The sequence below is a fragment of the Pyrus communis genome, chromosome 9, assembly GCF_963583255.1.
Source record: "Pyrus communis chromosome 9, drPyrComm1.1, whole genome shotgun sequence".
Lineage (NCBI taxonomy): Eukaryota > Viridiplantae > Streptophyta > Magnoliopsida > Rosales > Rosaceae > Pyrus > Pyrus communis.
In genome coordinates, this window is record NC_084811.1 from 23,416,164 (window position 1) to 23,433,179 (window position 17,016).

Genomic DNA, 17,016 nt, shown 5'->3' on the forward strand with positions numbered 1-17,016 from the left:
TTGCCTTAGAAGTCTCGATTGACTGAATAGTTAGGGATTATCTTTGATTTTGTGGCTGACTATTTATCCTATGTCTCAGTCGGCGAAAAGTCTTTGATTCTTTAGCTAAAAAGGTCACTTTATTAGCCTTCTCAGCGAAGTTGGGTGTTCTATGATTGGTTACTCTCAGGTTACATTCAGAGTTCGGCACATACACAGTCGAAACACTTTTACGATTACAACACTCATCTCCTTTAGGTAGCTTTATCCATATAGTTTGACACCGATTCGGCATACATATATTTTCACCAATATAGTTGAGGTTGTCAAACCCAGTTTACAAGAACCAAAACTTCACAATGATTTAAATAACTTTGCCTCTACAGGTGCTCGATTCAGAAGTTAACAGCACATTCCATCACATCACCACATTCAAGTTATTTGCCTATCCAAGCTCGACGGCGAATTGGTATGCCCACATCAACATTTAAGCCACCGAAAGACTTGATTAATTCCTAATTACTTGACTTGCGTGCTATGTAAGCTTTGTAATTTTTAAGATTAACAAATATATATTCCATGCATGCTAGCAATCTGATAAATTTCATGCAACTGGTAATTTTCAACCATCCAAAGCCAACTTTCTTCAGCTACCCAAGGTCATCTATTATGGTCCATATTCAAAACAATCAGATAAACCAGTGGCTATGTATGCCTATGCGACCACCTTCAATAATGCCCCCATTAATTATGATTTATATAAGGGGTTTTTGAACTTTAATCCTTTAAGAAGATTAAAATTTAAAAAAAAAATCTGGTGTTAGATTGAATATTGATTTTAGTCTCTAATGTGTCCTTAATTCAAAATAATTAACGTGCATTTTATTTAATGTCTCCCATTAAATATTTAAATTTATTAATACACAAATTTTAATTTATTTTTTGACCAAAAAAGAGTTTTTCAATTTATTAATTTTATTTAATATTCTTCAAACTTGAAAGACTCAATTAATGTACCTAAATGTTAATACCGAAATATATTATATTGAACTAATATATTTAAATGTTAGTACCGAAATGTATGTACCTAAATATATGCACCGAAATGTATTAATATTAAATTAATGTATCTATATGTGTGTACCGAAATGCATGCACCGAAATGTTAGTACCGAAAATGTATTATATTGAATTAATGTATCTAAATGTTTGTATCGAAATGCATGTACTGAAATGTGTGTACCTAAATGTATGTACCGAAATCTATTATAATGAATTTAATATACCTAAATGAAGAAGATAAAGTACATCGAAATATATTGTATAACAAAAATTAGTTTATCTAAATGTTCACAACAAAATATATTACGATGAATGAAATGAAAATAGGAATTATAATGAAATAAAATTAATACACTAAAAATTAGAAAGAAAAAGATAAATAATTAAAACATCAAAATATAATTAATAAATGAGGTTATTAATGTATCAAGGGACTAAAATTAGATTTTGATCTTACTCATGGTTTTAATCAAAAAGTAATCTTTGCCAAGGATTAAAATGAAGTTTTCTATTTACGAAATAACCTTCAAATTTCATACTATCCTTCCCACCACCCATCCTCCTCTTTGTCCTCTCTATATATACCCCCCAACCATCAGCCATCCTTCTTCGCCCTCCATTTCCAATTAACCAAACCCAAAAGAAGAAGAAAATGGGTTCCGTCCCTCACATAGTAGAAGATTGCATGGGCGTCCTCCAAGTCTTTAGCGACGGTTCGGTCAACCGTTGCTCTTTAACGGACATAAACTTCAACATTCCCGTCATTGATGACGGCTCCGTGGGCTTCAAAGACATCACTTTCGACCAAAAAAATAAACTTTCCCTTCGTTTATACAAACCCATATCAACAAACCAGGATTCCAAGCTCCCTGTGGTGTTCTACTTCCACGGTGGCGGCTTCTGCCTTGGCTCACACAAGTGGCCAAACTATCACAATTGCTGCATCCGCCTGTTGTCAGTATTAAGGGCAATATTGTAAACTTATATTCTAGGGATAATACTTAGAGGTTAAGGAAACTATTAATTTGTTATGATAAGATTTCATTTAGTTAGAAAGTTGTTACTGTACAGCTGACAAAGTTGTTACTATATAGCTGACTTTCATAGCTTGTATATTTACTCAAAGTGTAACATTATTTCATTTTGTGAAATGGAAATACATTTTTCTAATATGGTATCATCCACCGACGTCTCACGACCTCTCTCTTCGATCCAAAATTCTCCCGCTTCTTTCTGTGAGCTTCTCTCTTCGATTCTTGCCTATTGATCGATCTTCTCTCTGATCTTGATTGTTTCTGTGATTTCTCAAGTCTTCTTCTCTGGCCATGGAGACATCTGCCTCTCATTCATCAGAATTGGATTCTCAAGTTCTTCCTTCAACTGCACCCTCAAACCCTAATTCTTCGATTTTTGCTTCCATTACAATTCAGAACATCTATGGTTCCAATTAAGCTCACCACTACCAATTACCTGACATGGAGTGATCTCTTCGCTTCAATTTTTCGTCAGTATAATCTCACGGGTCTGATTGATGGATCCTCGCCGACACCGCCTCAATTTCTCACTAATTCTTCTGGCATTTGCAGTCTTAATTCAGCGTATGTTGCTTGGTTTGAGAATGATCAAAACAATCTCATCCAGATCAATTCAACTTTTTTTGAATCCCTAATTCCCTATACTGTTGGAGTATACTCAGCTCAAGAACTTTGGCTAAATTGGAATTACGTCTTGCAGCTGCCTCACATTCTCACATCCACGAACTCTGATCTCATCTTCGCAATCTAACCAAAGGTGATCTCACTGCTGCTTAATATCTTCAACACATTGAGGAAATCACCGATGCTCTTGCCAATACTAGAGCTCCCGTTGAAGATTCTGAATTAATTTATGTTATTCTCCACGGATTAACTCCATAATTTGATTCTTTTGTGGATGCAATTTAGTTTCACCTTGGTTCCACGATAATGGATGAGTTACAAGGTCTGTTACTCAACAAAGAGATCCAATTGAATAATCGAAATAAAAGTGCACCGGCATCATCCTTTCAGGCCTACAACACCTCTACTAGTATTCTTCCTTTGCTTGTCAATTCTAACTCTCAAGGATATGTTGCTCATAATTCATCTACTTTCAACACTAAAAGTTGTGGAATGGATCGGAATTTCAATCGAGTCAACTACAACAATCGTGGAAATTTCAAGACAAATAATCATCAGAAATTCAATAATTACAATCATGGCAACAATCAGTGTTATAATCGTGGAGCTTGGAACAATTTTTCCTCATCCAACATGAAACTTCCTTGTCAAGTTTGTCGCCAATTTGATCATCAAGCTTGTGATTGCCCTCATCGCATAGATCCTCACTCCAGCAGCAAGTCATCTCAATCTACCCTGGTTACCAGCACTTCTAATTATTCTCCTACATGGTTGTTGACTCTGGTGCAACCTCCCACATGACCAACAATTATGCCACTCTCCAGAATCCTGAAGCTTACACAGGCCCTGAACAAGTGTACATTGGTGATGGCAAGGGTTTACCTATCATTCACTTTGGTTCTTCTACTTTAAATACTTCACATAGCAGTTTTACACTAAAAATGTATGTGCCTGATTTGAAACATAACCTCCTCTCTGCCAATCAATTTTTAATTGATAACTACTATTTCATGCATCTTTATCCTTCTCACTTCACTGTGAAGGATCTTTATTGGGGGAGGATGCATTTTAAAGGTCTTGTTAAGCATGGTTTTTATCCATTTCATCTCTCTTCTCATACTGATGACAAGCATAAAGCACTCATTGCTATCGTGAAAGCTTCAAGAAATCTTTGGCATAAATGGTTGGGCCACCCTTCTGTCAAGATTATCAATAAACTTGCATCTCAATCCTATATCTCAGTTTTATAGAATACAAATAAATCCTTTTGCTCAAATTGGGCACTAGGAAAATGTTCTAAACTGCCATTTCTATCCACTACATGTACCACAAAGAAACCATTAGAAATCATCCATATAAATGTTTAGGGACCCTTACCTATAGTCTCTCAAGACAGTTTTAGGTACTATGTCATATTTGTCGATGACTTTACCAAATATTGTTGGTTTTATCCTTTGAGATGCAAATCTGATGTACTCTCCACCTTTATGCAATATATATCTTTGGTTGAGAATATTTTGTGCACCAAAATTATTGCTTTGAAATTTGATTATGGTGGTGAATTCATAAGTACTCTATTTTCTAATTTCTTGGATGGGCATGGTATTCAACATCAACTTTCTTGTCCATACACCCCAGAACAAAATGGGTGCGCAAAACGTAAACACAAACACCTCGTGGAAACTGTCAGGGCTCTTTTGGCAGCATCCAAAGTCCCTCATTTATATTAGGTTGAAGCCTTTGCAGCAACAATCTATCTCATCAATAGATTGCCTACAATGTCTCGATCTTCAACTTGGGAGTCTCTTTCCAAGAAAGTTCCTAACTATGCAACACTGAAAGTCTTTGGCTGCTTATGTTTCCCATGGTTAAAGCCTTATACCTCCTCTAAGTTGGAACCTAAGAATAAGTTTTATGTTTTCTTGAACTACAGTCCTAACCATAAGGGGTACAAATGTCTTGATCCAGTCACAGAAAGAATTTATATTTCTCAGCATGTTTTATTTGATGAGTGCAATTTTCCATTCCATCAGGTTCACCATTCTTCACCTATTTCCTATACTCAATCTCCCACAACACCTTCTTCCATACCATCAACCTTAACCTTTAAATCCATTCCTTGTCCTATCTCTCAAATATTCAATACAACCACTGCATCATCTTTACCCACATCCCAACATATATCACAACCTGCAGCTCAATCAAATCCAACTCCCCTCCCTATACCTCAATCAGATCCATCAACTTCATCTAGTGATCCTTCCCCACTACCACTCAACATCCATACCATGCAAACACGATCTAAGTCCGACATATTCAAACCTAAAGCTCTCACTGCAACTAAACATCCACTACCTTCTCATTTGTCGCTTGATTACATTCCCACAACCTATATTCAGGCCTCCAAACACCAACATTGGCGCCATGCAATACAGGAAAAGTTTAATGCTCTCATCAACACTAGCATATGGTCTCTGGTTCCCCACAAATCATCTCAGAACATAGTAGGTTGCAAGTAGGTTTTTTGGATTAAACAAAAGCCTAATGGATTTATCGATCGTTACAAGGCCTGGCTTGTTGCAAAAGGCTTCCATCAACAGAAAGGCCTTGATTACACTGAAACGTTTAGTCCTGTTGCTAAACCTATGACAATCAGACTCTTACTCATTCTTGCTGCCCAATTTGACTGGTTTTTAAATCAACTTGATGCCAGCATTTGCACGGCACTCTCTCTCTGTCTATTTTCATGTAGCAGCCTCCTGGATTAAAGACTCTACAAAACCAAATAATATGTGCTAAATACATAAATCTTTATATGGCCTAAAATAGGCCTCGAGCCTGGTATGACAAATTACATGTTGCTCTTCATTCCCTAGGATTTGTTGGCTCTCAAAGTGATCACTTTCTTTTTGTCAAAAAGGATCATACATTGGTGTTCATTATAGTTTATGTGGACGATATTCTGGTCACTGGTCCTTCATCTGTAGCTTGTCAAGATGTGATTAAACAGCTCAGCACTATGTTTCCAATTAAAAACCATGAAGCTTGCACTACTTTCTTGGGATCGAGGTAAAAAGGTCTTCCACTGGTATTTTCATATCTCAGACCAAATACATTTTGGACCTGTTAACTAAGGCCAAAATGGTTTGAGCTAAACCCTGCAGTACACCACTTAGTACCTCCAACCTTGATCATGATTCTCCTTTCATTCATAATGTTTCTGAGTATCGATCCTTGGTTGGTGCTCTCCAATATTTAATATGGACAAGAGCATATCTCAGCTTTGCCGTTAATCTTGTTTGTCAATTCATACATACTCCAAGAGTTTCCCATCTCCAAGCTATCAAGAGAATACTTAGATATCTCAAAGGTACCATTCATCTTGGCCTCTGGTTTTCTAAATGCTCCACTAATCCCTGCATCAAAGCCTTCTTCAATGCTGACTGGGCCGATTGTGCTTTGGATAGGCGATCCACTGGAGGTTATTTTATCTTTCTAGGAAATTCAATCATAAGTTGGAGTGCTAAAAAGCAACCAACTGTAGCTCGTTCATCAACAGAGGCAAAGTATCGGTCCCTTGCAACCACTGCATCTGAAATAACCTGGATCTGTAAATTGCTAGTTGATATTGGTTATTGTCTTCCTTGCTCTGCTTAACTTTGGTGCGAAAATGTCTCAACCATATCCTTGACCAAGCAAGTCTCTCTTCACTGCATTTGTACACAAGATCAAGTCGCTGATACATGCACCAAGTCTCTCTCTAAATCCAGATTTTTGTTTCTTCGAGACAAACTTCAACTTCAAGTTCCACAGTTTCGTTTGAGGGGGGATATTAAGGGCAATATTGTAAACTCATCTTCTAGGGATAATACTTAGAGGTTAAGGAAACTATTAGTTTGTTATGATAAGATTTCCTTTAGTTAGAAAGTTGTTACTGTACAGCTGGCTTTCATAGCTAGTATACATACACAAAGTGTAACTTTAATTCGTTTTGTGAAATGGAAATACATTTTCCTAATAGTCTGGCTCCAGGCCCTTGTGGTGTCTCCAGACTATAGGCTCGCTCCAGAGCACAAGCTTCCAGCCGCAATTGACGATGCAACGAGTGCAGTGGAGTGGCTGCTGAGGGAGGCTTTGGGTGAGAGCACGAATAACCGTGATGCATGGATTGGCCGTACGGCTGACTTCGACCGGGTGTTTGTATTGGGTGACTCTTCAGGTGGGAATATGGCTCACCACCTGGCAGTTCGGCTCGCGACGGGGTCGGTCCAGCTGGCTCCAATTAGGGTACGCGGGTTTGTGCTGCTGGCACCATTTTTTGGTGGGGTGGAGAGGACAAAGTCTGAGGAGGGTCCTTGTAAGGCAACGCTGAGTTTGGAAATACTTGACAGGTATTCCTTCAAAACTTTTCGAGCTTGTCCTTTGCTATTTTGCACATTAGTGCTCTCTTCTCTTTTTTCCCTTCTTTTCGAGGAAAATGATCTCTTGTCTTACCACATGGTATGTGACAATCCGCACCTTCATATATTTAAGGAACATAATATAACATATATTGTGAGAAACATTTTTCATATCATTCATTTTTTGTACTAATATTCTCTTTGGCATTTTCGTCGTCTATTTTGTAAAGTATATGTAAGAGTAAATTAAATACCTTTAAATCATGAACGCAATGATCAAACAACTAAATTACAATCTCATGATCAAATACTAATATTAGTATCACCCAACTAAACTAATCAAAGAATGATATACCTGCAGACATGCTGGTGGAAGAAGAAGCTATACCAGTCACACAAAGCCTTCTACTCTCTGCAAAACTCAATGCTCTCCCAAGAATAGGCAATTGGTACAAATCAAGAGCGTTAATTGTGAGAGCAGGGGCTTGTGGTTTTATGCTAAAACATACGGATTGCCCTATAACACTCCTACAAGGAATTTGACACAAAATCCTTATACAAATATGAGTTCTATATTTGAGCAAATACCAGAGTCCCAATTCCAATATAATTGACAATTCTATTATTTACATTAAGACTTCTTTATAACAATTCGAAATACTCAAGGATTATCACACAACTTGTAAGAATCATACTCATACTGTAACAGTATATTCAATCAAAACCTCTTGCATTAATAGTCTAGATTAGCATAATGCTTTAAATTGTTATTTGAATCAATAGGGAGTCAAGATTTGCACTTCAAACCTTTTTTCAACATTGCAGTAAGCATGAGTTAAGTCAACCATATTTGTTCTACTTCTGCACCTTGATAAAAAAAAAAAAAAAAAGTCACAACTAATAAGCGCACAGAAATTGGCACACTATCTAATTTCAATTTGGATAATGCTTATTCCGATGTCACTACAAGAATAATGATTATTACGCACGGTAGATTAGAGGCGGATATAAAGAAGCTCGCGTTCCTGGTAAAAGTTACACAAACTCTAATTAAGTAATTCGGATTATTTTTTTAAGAGAAGTTTTTATATGTACTAGAAGCTCGCGTTCCTTTTACAGATCTATGAAAAATTAGAGGTTGCAATGGGCCACCCTTTGAATTTGTAAGAAGGCATTTCTACCTATTCACGAGGATCTATAAAGCAACAAATCTTTTTAGTACAAAGAAATGGGAATCTCATAGAGTAAAATTTGACTACAATCAAAAGCATCCAAATTAAGGTTTATGAGGGCATTCAATCATTTAAATGTCATATCCATCTTGACCAAGAAAGATGTTGCCACATGTGAATTGCATCGTAATTATTTGTTTCATAAGACAAAAGACTATACTTTTATGGTCTAAAGTTAGACTACATATGTTGATATCTTTTAGATAAATTATAGGTGATGACTACTAGAAGACACCTAAACAGGGGAGAAGATGCCCTCCAAATCCCTCTGAAGTTGATGATGTGAAACGCATTTCTTCTTTACGTGTCAGACTTGACCTTGAATGGGTCATCATTTAATATTGGAGGTGTCTTTATCCAAATAATATCTGAAAATAATAATTTAAGCTTAATTAGCTCGTGTTTTAACCAACACGGGCAATTCAAAAACTAATAACTATAATCAAAATGATCAGAACTAATTAGATTTAAACACGTCAAGTTTAGTATATAAAATCAGTTGGTATTTTTTTTTTTTTTTAAACAAAGAAAATTTGCACTTAGAACCTCTTACAATTATAGAAAGAGAGACAACAATAAAAAGTTGGTGATGACTTTGATAGCTAAAGAAATTTGGAGATAAAAAAAGGGAGCTATATATTATTGCCGAGAAAAGAATCTTGATGCACTCATAACACAAAGAAGGGAGAAGCATGATAATTATTTCAGAGTGCTTATAACAATTCACGAAAAAATAAATATTGTGGTTTTGACAATTATTCAAGATGCTTTGATATAATTTTGATATAATTTTGTGCGCTATGGACATGTGCGATATTGCTAGTTACCATGCATGAACAATGATCAAACTTTGAGTTTCTTTTCAAACGCGTAAGATAGTGCTAAATCCATTCCAAGCATGACCAATGAACCGGAAATGATTATGATATAAAGCTAGATACCTTGATATTAGGATAACAAGCAAGTCTAATATCGTGTAAGTAGTGCTTAATCCAATATATGAGTACGACCTTTCACACCAAAACTGATTAAGATAGTGCCACATCCAGTATCCTTTATTTTATTTTTTTATCAAACCATGTTCCTTATCATATTCCCTTAACCAATGCATTACTTGATGGTTCTAATATGTACACGTATGTTTAAAAAGAAAAAAATGTATACATATTTGACTCTGGATACAAAAATAAATTTACAAGAGCCTTTAGGACATTTTTATGATCATTTTTCTTTTTTGGTTAATAATATTAGTTCTAGTATCATTCATTTGATATGATCATTTTAAGATCCCTGTTCGATTTATATGAAATTAGTTTGATATCTATGTTAACTGTTATAATTCATGCAACCATCCAATGGTCAACCCTTTTGGACCAAACAGTCCAAACCTTGAGAAGGTGGCCCTTGATTCCATCTTGGTTATCGTGGGTGGCAATGAACTGTTGAAAGATAGGGTGGAGAGCTACTGGAGAAAGTTAAAAGATTTGGGAAAGAAAATTGAGTGTGTTGAATTTGAGGGAGAGCAACGTGGTTTTTTAATGAATGATTCATACTCAGAAGTCTCAGATGAAGCTTTGCAAGTTATTAAAAGATTTATGACCGAAAACTCCAACTGATTAAGGCATCATCTGCATGCATGCATGTGATATTATTGGAAGTGTTTCCAGATCTTTAATTTATTCTGAAGCGTTTGAGCATGTACGTTTGTATGCAAGAATTTGTAGATGCAGCTAGCAAACTTGCTTTTTTTCGAATATGAGCAAGCCATAAGTATTAATATTTATAGTGAAAAGTTGTATGTATGTATACCGTAAGAGGGAGCTTTACATGATTTGAAAATTACATGACTTAATATTACAGTATTACTCCCTATTTTATAGTGTTAGGATTAGGTTGGACTCTATAAATTCCAATTTTTTTTTTAGTAAAAAAAAAAAACAACGACAAACATGAGATTTAATGGGCATAAATTGCAAGTTAAATACCAAATTATTATGGCTAAAAAATTGTATAGCTTAGCCTAAATTTGTCACCTCTTAATATAAATATATCATAATATAAAATAATAAAAAGACAAACAAGAGACATAAGGCCTAACCCCAACTATAATTTTTAACTATAAGAGCGTCCTGAATATTATTAGAAGGACATGTCAACTATTAAAATTGAAGAAAGTTAAAATTCCACTATAAAACCAATCAGTAATATGGGGAATAGCTTAAGTTACTTATAAGCTCATGTAAGGTCATTTCTCTCATCAATGTGAAATTCAGTCTAAAAAAAAAATAAGCCAGTACAAGATAAAACAAACCGATCTAAGGTTTGATTTTAAATATTTCATGACTGTATATGAGTGATAAAATTGGTTTTGAAATGAAAGAAATTTATTCTTAAGTTACAATTCACAAGATTTATACGTAAATTAACCCACATATTGTATAATTTGCATATGTTAAAGTGAGTTATATTACATGATCAAGATTAATATTTGACATGGATACAAGCTGCTAATATGGCCCTTTAGTTGGTTCCATATTTACTTTATTAGAGTCCTTTTACAAAGAAAACGAAATCGAGACAGACTTTATTATCCCTTTGATTAAACAATATAATAGTCACTTAGTACTACAATCTAGTAGTATTCTTTTTAATTTATAAGTGAAAGATCTTAGGTTCGATTCTCGCCATAAGCGAATTTGAACCACATTATTGCCCCATTGTGAGGTTTAACCCACCCAATATAAATGTCCTTGTCCATAACTTTTATACCAAACTCACACTCAAATCAAACCTTTCGCATGAGATTTTGGTATGGCTAATGCTTAAAGACAAAATTTAGACTCATTAACATTATCATTTTGGTATACTCGTCCAATATTTGCTTTTAATGTTTTTTTTTTTTTTTTTTGATCAGCTGATAGATTTTGTTAAATTAAATATTAGATTAGATACCAACGAGATTCAAACTCATGCCTTCATACAATGACTCAACTTCTTTCTATCACGGTAAAATTTCACTTGCAAAAACAATAGAGATGTAAATAGGTACTTGGCACTTTTTTTGGTCAGATTGCTTTTATGCTAAATGATGAAATTGTTCATCTGTCTGGTTATGAGGATCCTCCTGAGAAGATTTAGTGGGTCCATGTATGAATATCAATCCATGCCAATGCATATTGTATATCTTATTCATCAAATACAAATTGAGCCTTATCTTATTGACCAGATAAAATTATACAACTATCCACATTCCCATTTCCCCCCTATATGCATAAGATTAGTGTCTCGCATGCAACACGATTTCCTTTTGGTTCACACACTGTTCGTTGCTTTGACAAGACATTTAGAAATGCTTCTTTATAAAGTACTTTTGTATAATAGCAAAAATTTAACACAAAAATACTTTTAACTTTGAAAATTATTACTGGCACTTCAAACTTTTTATATTTAGAAAGAAAAATACATTTGTAAGGAGTGTAAAATAAGATTTTTGAAGTGTCAATAATATTTCCCTTAACTTTTTGTAAAACATAATCAGAAGTACTTTTTGTAATCTTAAAGCGATTTTAATGATTTCAAATTCACTTTTAAACAAGTCGACATGTTCCTGATTAGGTCGATTTTACCCTTAAAGTATGAAATATTTTGTTCTTGATTTGGCATGTCCAGTGCCATTGTTCTATAGTGAGATTAATGTGGTGCACGAGACTTACTATCCACTATATCATTCTATGGATTGAGTTACTTGGGAGGTTGGGCGGTTCTTCGTTCTTGACCTAATTGGCAAAGCATAGGTGAGTGGCTAGTGAAAGACGACATAGATATATCCAACAATTTCAACAACAAAAATTGATTGACCCTATTGTCCGCTTTGATAGCATGACATAGTTCAAGCATCTAATTCAAAACCATTCATCAGTAGATATTGGACACAATATTTCAACGTGTAATACAAGACTTCAATTAAAAAAGTGATGCATGATAACTGAAGTGTTAGTTGACGATGGCAACTCCATGCCAATTGAAACAAATACTATAACAATTGTAGGGTAGCAGGAAGAAGAAAAGCCACTTTAGGTTGAGGCTGCATATTTGGATAGTGTATAACGTTTAGTATTATGGAGATAATGCAGGCCAAAACTTGAGTATTGTCAAAACCAAAAAAAAATAAAAAAATTAATCAAAGATATTATATAAGCTATATTGTAATATATAACAAAACACGATTCATTTGAATTCCAACTATTGAAGAAAATGCCTTATAAATATTATTATTTTAGCACCCGATATTATCTACGTTAAGGAGAATGAGATGGGTTTAGCCTCACTATAGTCTAGCAATAATGTGATTCAAATTTGCATTTGGCGAGGATTGAACCTAAAACCTCTCACTTACAAGTGAAAAGGAATACCACTAGACCGTAATACTAAGTGATAATGTCTTATCAAGACTTAACCCATCACATTTGAATAGAATTATTTCCATGTAGTTAAGGGCAGTGCTGTTAATTTGGACTTTGATTAAAGATTTGAAAGGATTCTTATGGACTTTGATTAAAGATTTGAATGGATTTAGAGAGACTCTCCTGTCATTTTAAAAATTATTTTTTTAAATAAAAAATAAGATTAAACTTGAAAAAATAATGAAGTACTATGCTCAGTTCTCTTGAGTAACCCTAATCCTTCATGGTCCTCCACCAGTAGAAAAGTTCAAATACAAATTAAGCTCCCCAAAGTCTACTTTCCACCATAATCATTCATGAAAGTAGGATTTAGAGGGATTCCAGGGGATAAAATGGTTGGGTTGAGGGCTTACCTGACAAAGCGTGTATCGGTACAACAACAAAAATGATGGTGAGACTGGGAGGCATAGCTGGTGATCATGGCAGCAAAATGGTAAGTGAGGGTTTAGGGTTTAAGTAGGAGAGGGAGGCATAACTTTCTTTCTTTCTTTCTCTCTCTCTCTGTAACTTGTGTATATTCAAGTCAACATAGTAAACTCGATATATTTGGAATTAAGACCGTGATATAATAATACCAAGTAGAAAGAAGAGAAGAGAGCAATTGGGTGGTTGGGAAATTGTAAAATGGTCAAATTGAATCAAATTCTATGAACCGGAAGGCTAATTTAATTATAAAAAAATAAAATAAAAAATAGAAAACAAATCCAGGGGAGAAATCTCAGTCAGGTTACCTTGGTGGGTTGGGAGGGGGGATGTGGCTGAAAATGGAGAAAGTAATGGTAAGAGAGAGAAAGAGAGAAAAAAAAGCAAGGCGATTGAAAAGAAATTCTAAGGGTGGAGTGGAGGTAGGATTTTGTTATACTTACCATCCCTTCTCAAATCCTACAAAATTTGAAATCCTTCGAAATCTATAAAAAAATTTAATACATATAGATTTGTATGTACTCAATAAAAATCCTTTAAAATCCTAGTTGACTACACCTGAATTTTAAAATCATTTAATTGATTACCCCTGTATTTGAATGGACTCTTTTAAAATCTTTTAAACTCATAGTTGACTACAACAGGATTATAAAGTCTTTCAAAATCCTTATAAATCTTTCTTTTTTTTTTAACAAACTGTTATGGCCTATATTTAATTGAGGGGTATGGCATAGAGAAAGAGAGTGGAGAATAGGCTTGAGGAATTGTGTGTTAATTCTGCAATCCTTATGCTTTATTTATAGTAATAAGGATGAGAGAAATTTGCTTTTCAAGTAATACAAAGTCTATTAGGAAAGATCTTCTAAATGCCAAAGGATTCCTATTTTATCTCTACTTAGGATTTACACAATCACAATATTGATAAAAACATATGTTACAACACTCCCCCTTAAGTGTGCAAATACTCAAGTAGATGGCGTATCAGATCTTCAAGCAAATGTAGAAGCAGTTGATGAAGTCGTCTCGTCTAGTAGGCACAAGTAGCAAATGCGAGTCTCAAAACAAACAGAAGAATGCATGGGTGGTAAAACTCACAAAACCTCGCTATGGCAAAACCCAAGGTGAGACAAAAGCCCATAGTCAAAGGAGAAAAGTGAGAAGTTGCATTAAGTCAAAACTATATGTCTTCGTGATGCAAGTAGAATGTACACAAGGGTATGACCAACCCAGGATGGGTGCCTCGTCAAAACCTAGTCAGTAGCAAAAACCTATTGGGAAAAATGCTCCTAATCGTAGGAAAAAGAGTACATTAAGGTTAAGTGAGTATACTTCTGGATACTCCCCCTGAGTTTGACAAAACTTCCAAATGAAACTACAAGCATCGCAAGTGAGAAAGTTATGCATACCAATTCTTTGGACAAGCTTCTGGAAGGTAGACTTCGGCAGTGACGTCGTGTAGAGGTTGGCAAGGTTGTCTAGGATCGAACTGCTTAACTTCAATCTTCTGATGCTCATATTGATGTAGTAACAATATGTTTGCCATTGCCTTGTTGAATGTATCATAATCTGGTAGATACATACTGCGTTGTCTTCATACATTGTTATTGGGACTTAACGATAGATGAAAAACCTAGGGATTTTGAATATGCTTAACAAGAGTTCTCGACTATATCTCTCACGTGATAAGATACAGTGAGTCTTGGAACAATTCAAAAGGTTTTGCAACAAAGGTCTATCTGGTTGACCTCCAAGATATTGCGGTGTTCCTTAATGGTAAAAAGATAACCATTCGGGAACACACCTTGTGCGGTCAGATAGTTAGTCTGATTTAACGAATCCCAAAAGGTAGGCATCATTTCGAAGATCAAGAGGGTGTAATCTATTCTAAAATGCATAAGGATAGATAAGCCCAAATCCGTAGTAATGGAAAACATCTATTACACCAAATTTGGCGGTGGCGTGTAGGCGCAATGCTGCTTTATGCCAAAAGATTATGAGCACATAAAATGTCCGATTCTGGTGCATTAAGCTAAGTACAACAAATGCCAATGGTACTTAGATATGGTTGCCTCACATTCCAATATGGAACCTTATGCTCTATACCCTCCGTAAAGGTAAATTTGCATCTAGCATACAAACGATCAGGGTATACTTAGACGTAACATTTTCTGGGTATAGTTCGAGTGGTGGACCAAAATATCATCAGAACTAGCTCGAAACTTCAGGTCGAGGTAATGTCGAGTTTTCCCAAGATCATTTATCTTAAAGTCCGACTTTAGGTGCGATTCAGTTTTCTCAACTCTAGCAATTTCGAATTTTGTACACACAAGGGCATATATCCCTAACTGATCAAATATTCACTTAGACAGGTATACCATATCTACCCAGATAGTTCTACATCCGTAAAGTGAAGTCCTCATCTGAACCAAGAGGGTGTTCTTGTGGTCTAGAACTATTTGAATCAGTACATGTAAATCCTTTGGAAACTCCATGTAGTTTTCGTATCAAGATCCCAGAGATACTACAACCACATTTATAATGCTGCAACCAATCACATGGTGTATAAGAGAAACCTTGCGCCACAAGGCGTCATCTATTTCATTCATCTTATTCATCATTAATTGATTCTTCTAGTTGACCAATTAGTTCTACGTTGACATTAATCAACGAAACTCGGTTCGTTATCGTCGTTTTTCATTTATGTTGGTAGTTACCATATAAATGAAACATCATCTATGATAATCTCATTCCAATTTCATATCTCATCCAAACTAGTATGGATCAAGAACTGCAGGTCTCAGGAGTAATCTGGATTTAATCTCATGAGATAAAAAAGATTAAGATAGCGATCGAGGGGTGGATCTGTTCGTGCCACGTTCTTCCACTTTTTGGGGAAGTGAATACTCGAACCGAGTGATCTGCCACGCTTCTGGCATAAGGCAGATTGATTAGCTAGCTGCCAATGTACGAGGGTTGGCCACAGTAGTGACGTTCCTGCTTTTAGGACGAAGGTCCATCGTACATTTAGTACATTTATCTTTGCAAGCACATTTGCAGCTGGTATATGTGATCTCGTATCTTTTGCTAGAGCAAGGGAAGTGTCTGGTTATACTTTAACAATCAAGATTAGTATCGAGATGAGACATAGTAAGGATGTCCACGATAATTCACGTCATTCTTTTAGGAATGTTGACATTCTTACTCCCCTTAACGACATGAAAACTGTCTCATAAAAGTGACAATCCTCAAAATGAGCGGTAAAGAGATCGCTTATCAAAGGTTCTAAGTAACGAATATTAGAAGGAGAATCATAACTAACATAGATTTTCATCCTTCCCTGAGGACCCATTTTTTCTTTTGTACGCAAAGGCGGTGCAAAATGGCACATAAACCGCACAACCAAAGACGCGTATATGCGCTATGTAGGGTTCATATCTAGCAACCAACTGACACACGCTTTATAAAGTTCGGTCGTGATAGGCCTCAGGCATACCAACATGGTTGCTTGCAATATTGCATGGCCCCAAGCAGAGATCGGGAACTTGGTACGTATGACAAATCGATCGCACAATCATTTGAAGGCGTTTAATGAATGCTTCTGCTGGGTCGTTCTGGGTATGAACATAGGGTACTAAATGTTCAGCTTCAAAACCTAACCGACATGCAATATCCTGAAGGAAAATTTGTGAAAAACAAGTTCATTTGAGCAACATCAACAACATGCAATTAACAATTAAAAGGCGGAATCATGTTTATATGCACTCAAAAACAAAACTTAACCCATGAACTTCAAAGCCTA

The 17,016-nt window shown here is 35.4% G+C and overlaps 1 protein-coding gene across 1 annotated transcript; it reads left to right on the plus strand.

The window, feature by feature from the left end:
- The first annotated feature begins 1,687 nt into the window (after nt 1-1,687).
- On the plus strand, nt 1,688-9,947 carry LOC137744697 (carboxylesterase 15-like). Its single transcript, XM_068484465.1, has 4 exons — nt 1,688-2,008; nt 6,732-7,116; nt 7,482-7,502; nt 9,676-9,947. The coding sequence occupies exons 1-4, from the start codon at nt 1,694-1,696 to the stop codon at nt 9,945-9,947; spliced, it is 993 nt and encodes a 330-aa protein (XP_068340566.1). The 5' UTR covers nt 1,688-1,693.
- The last annotated feature ends 7,069 nt before the right edge of the window (nt 9,948-17,016 follow it).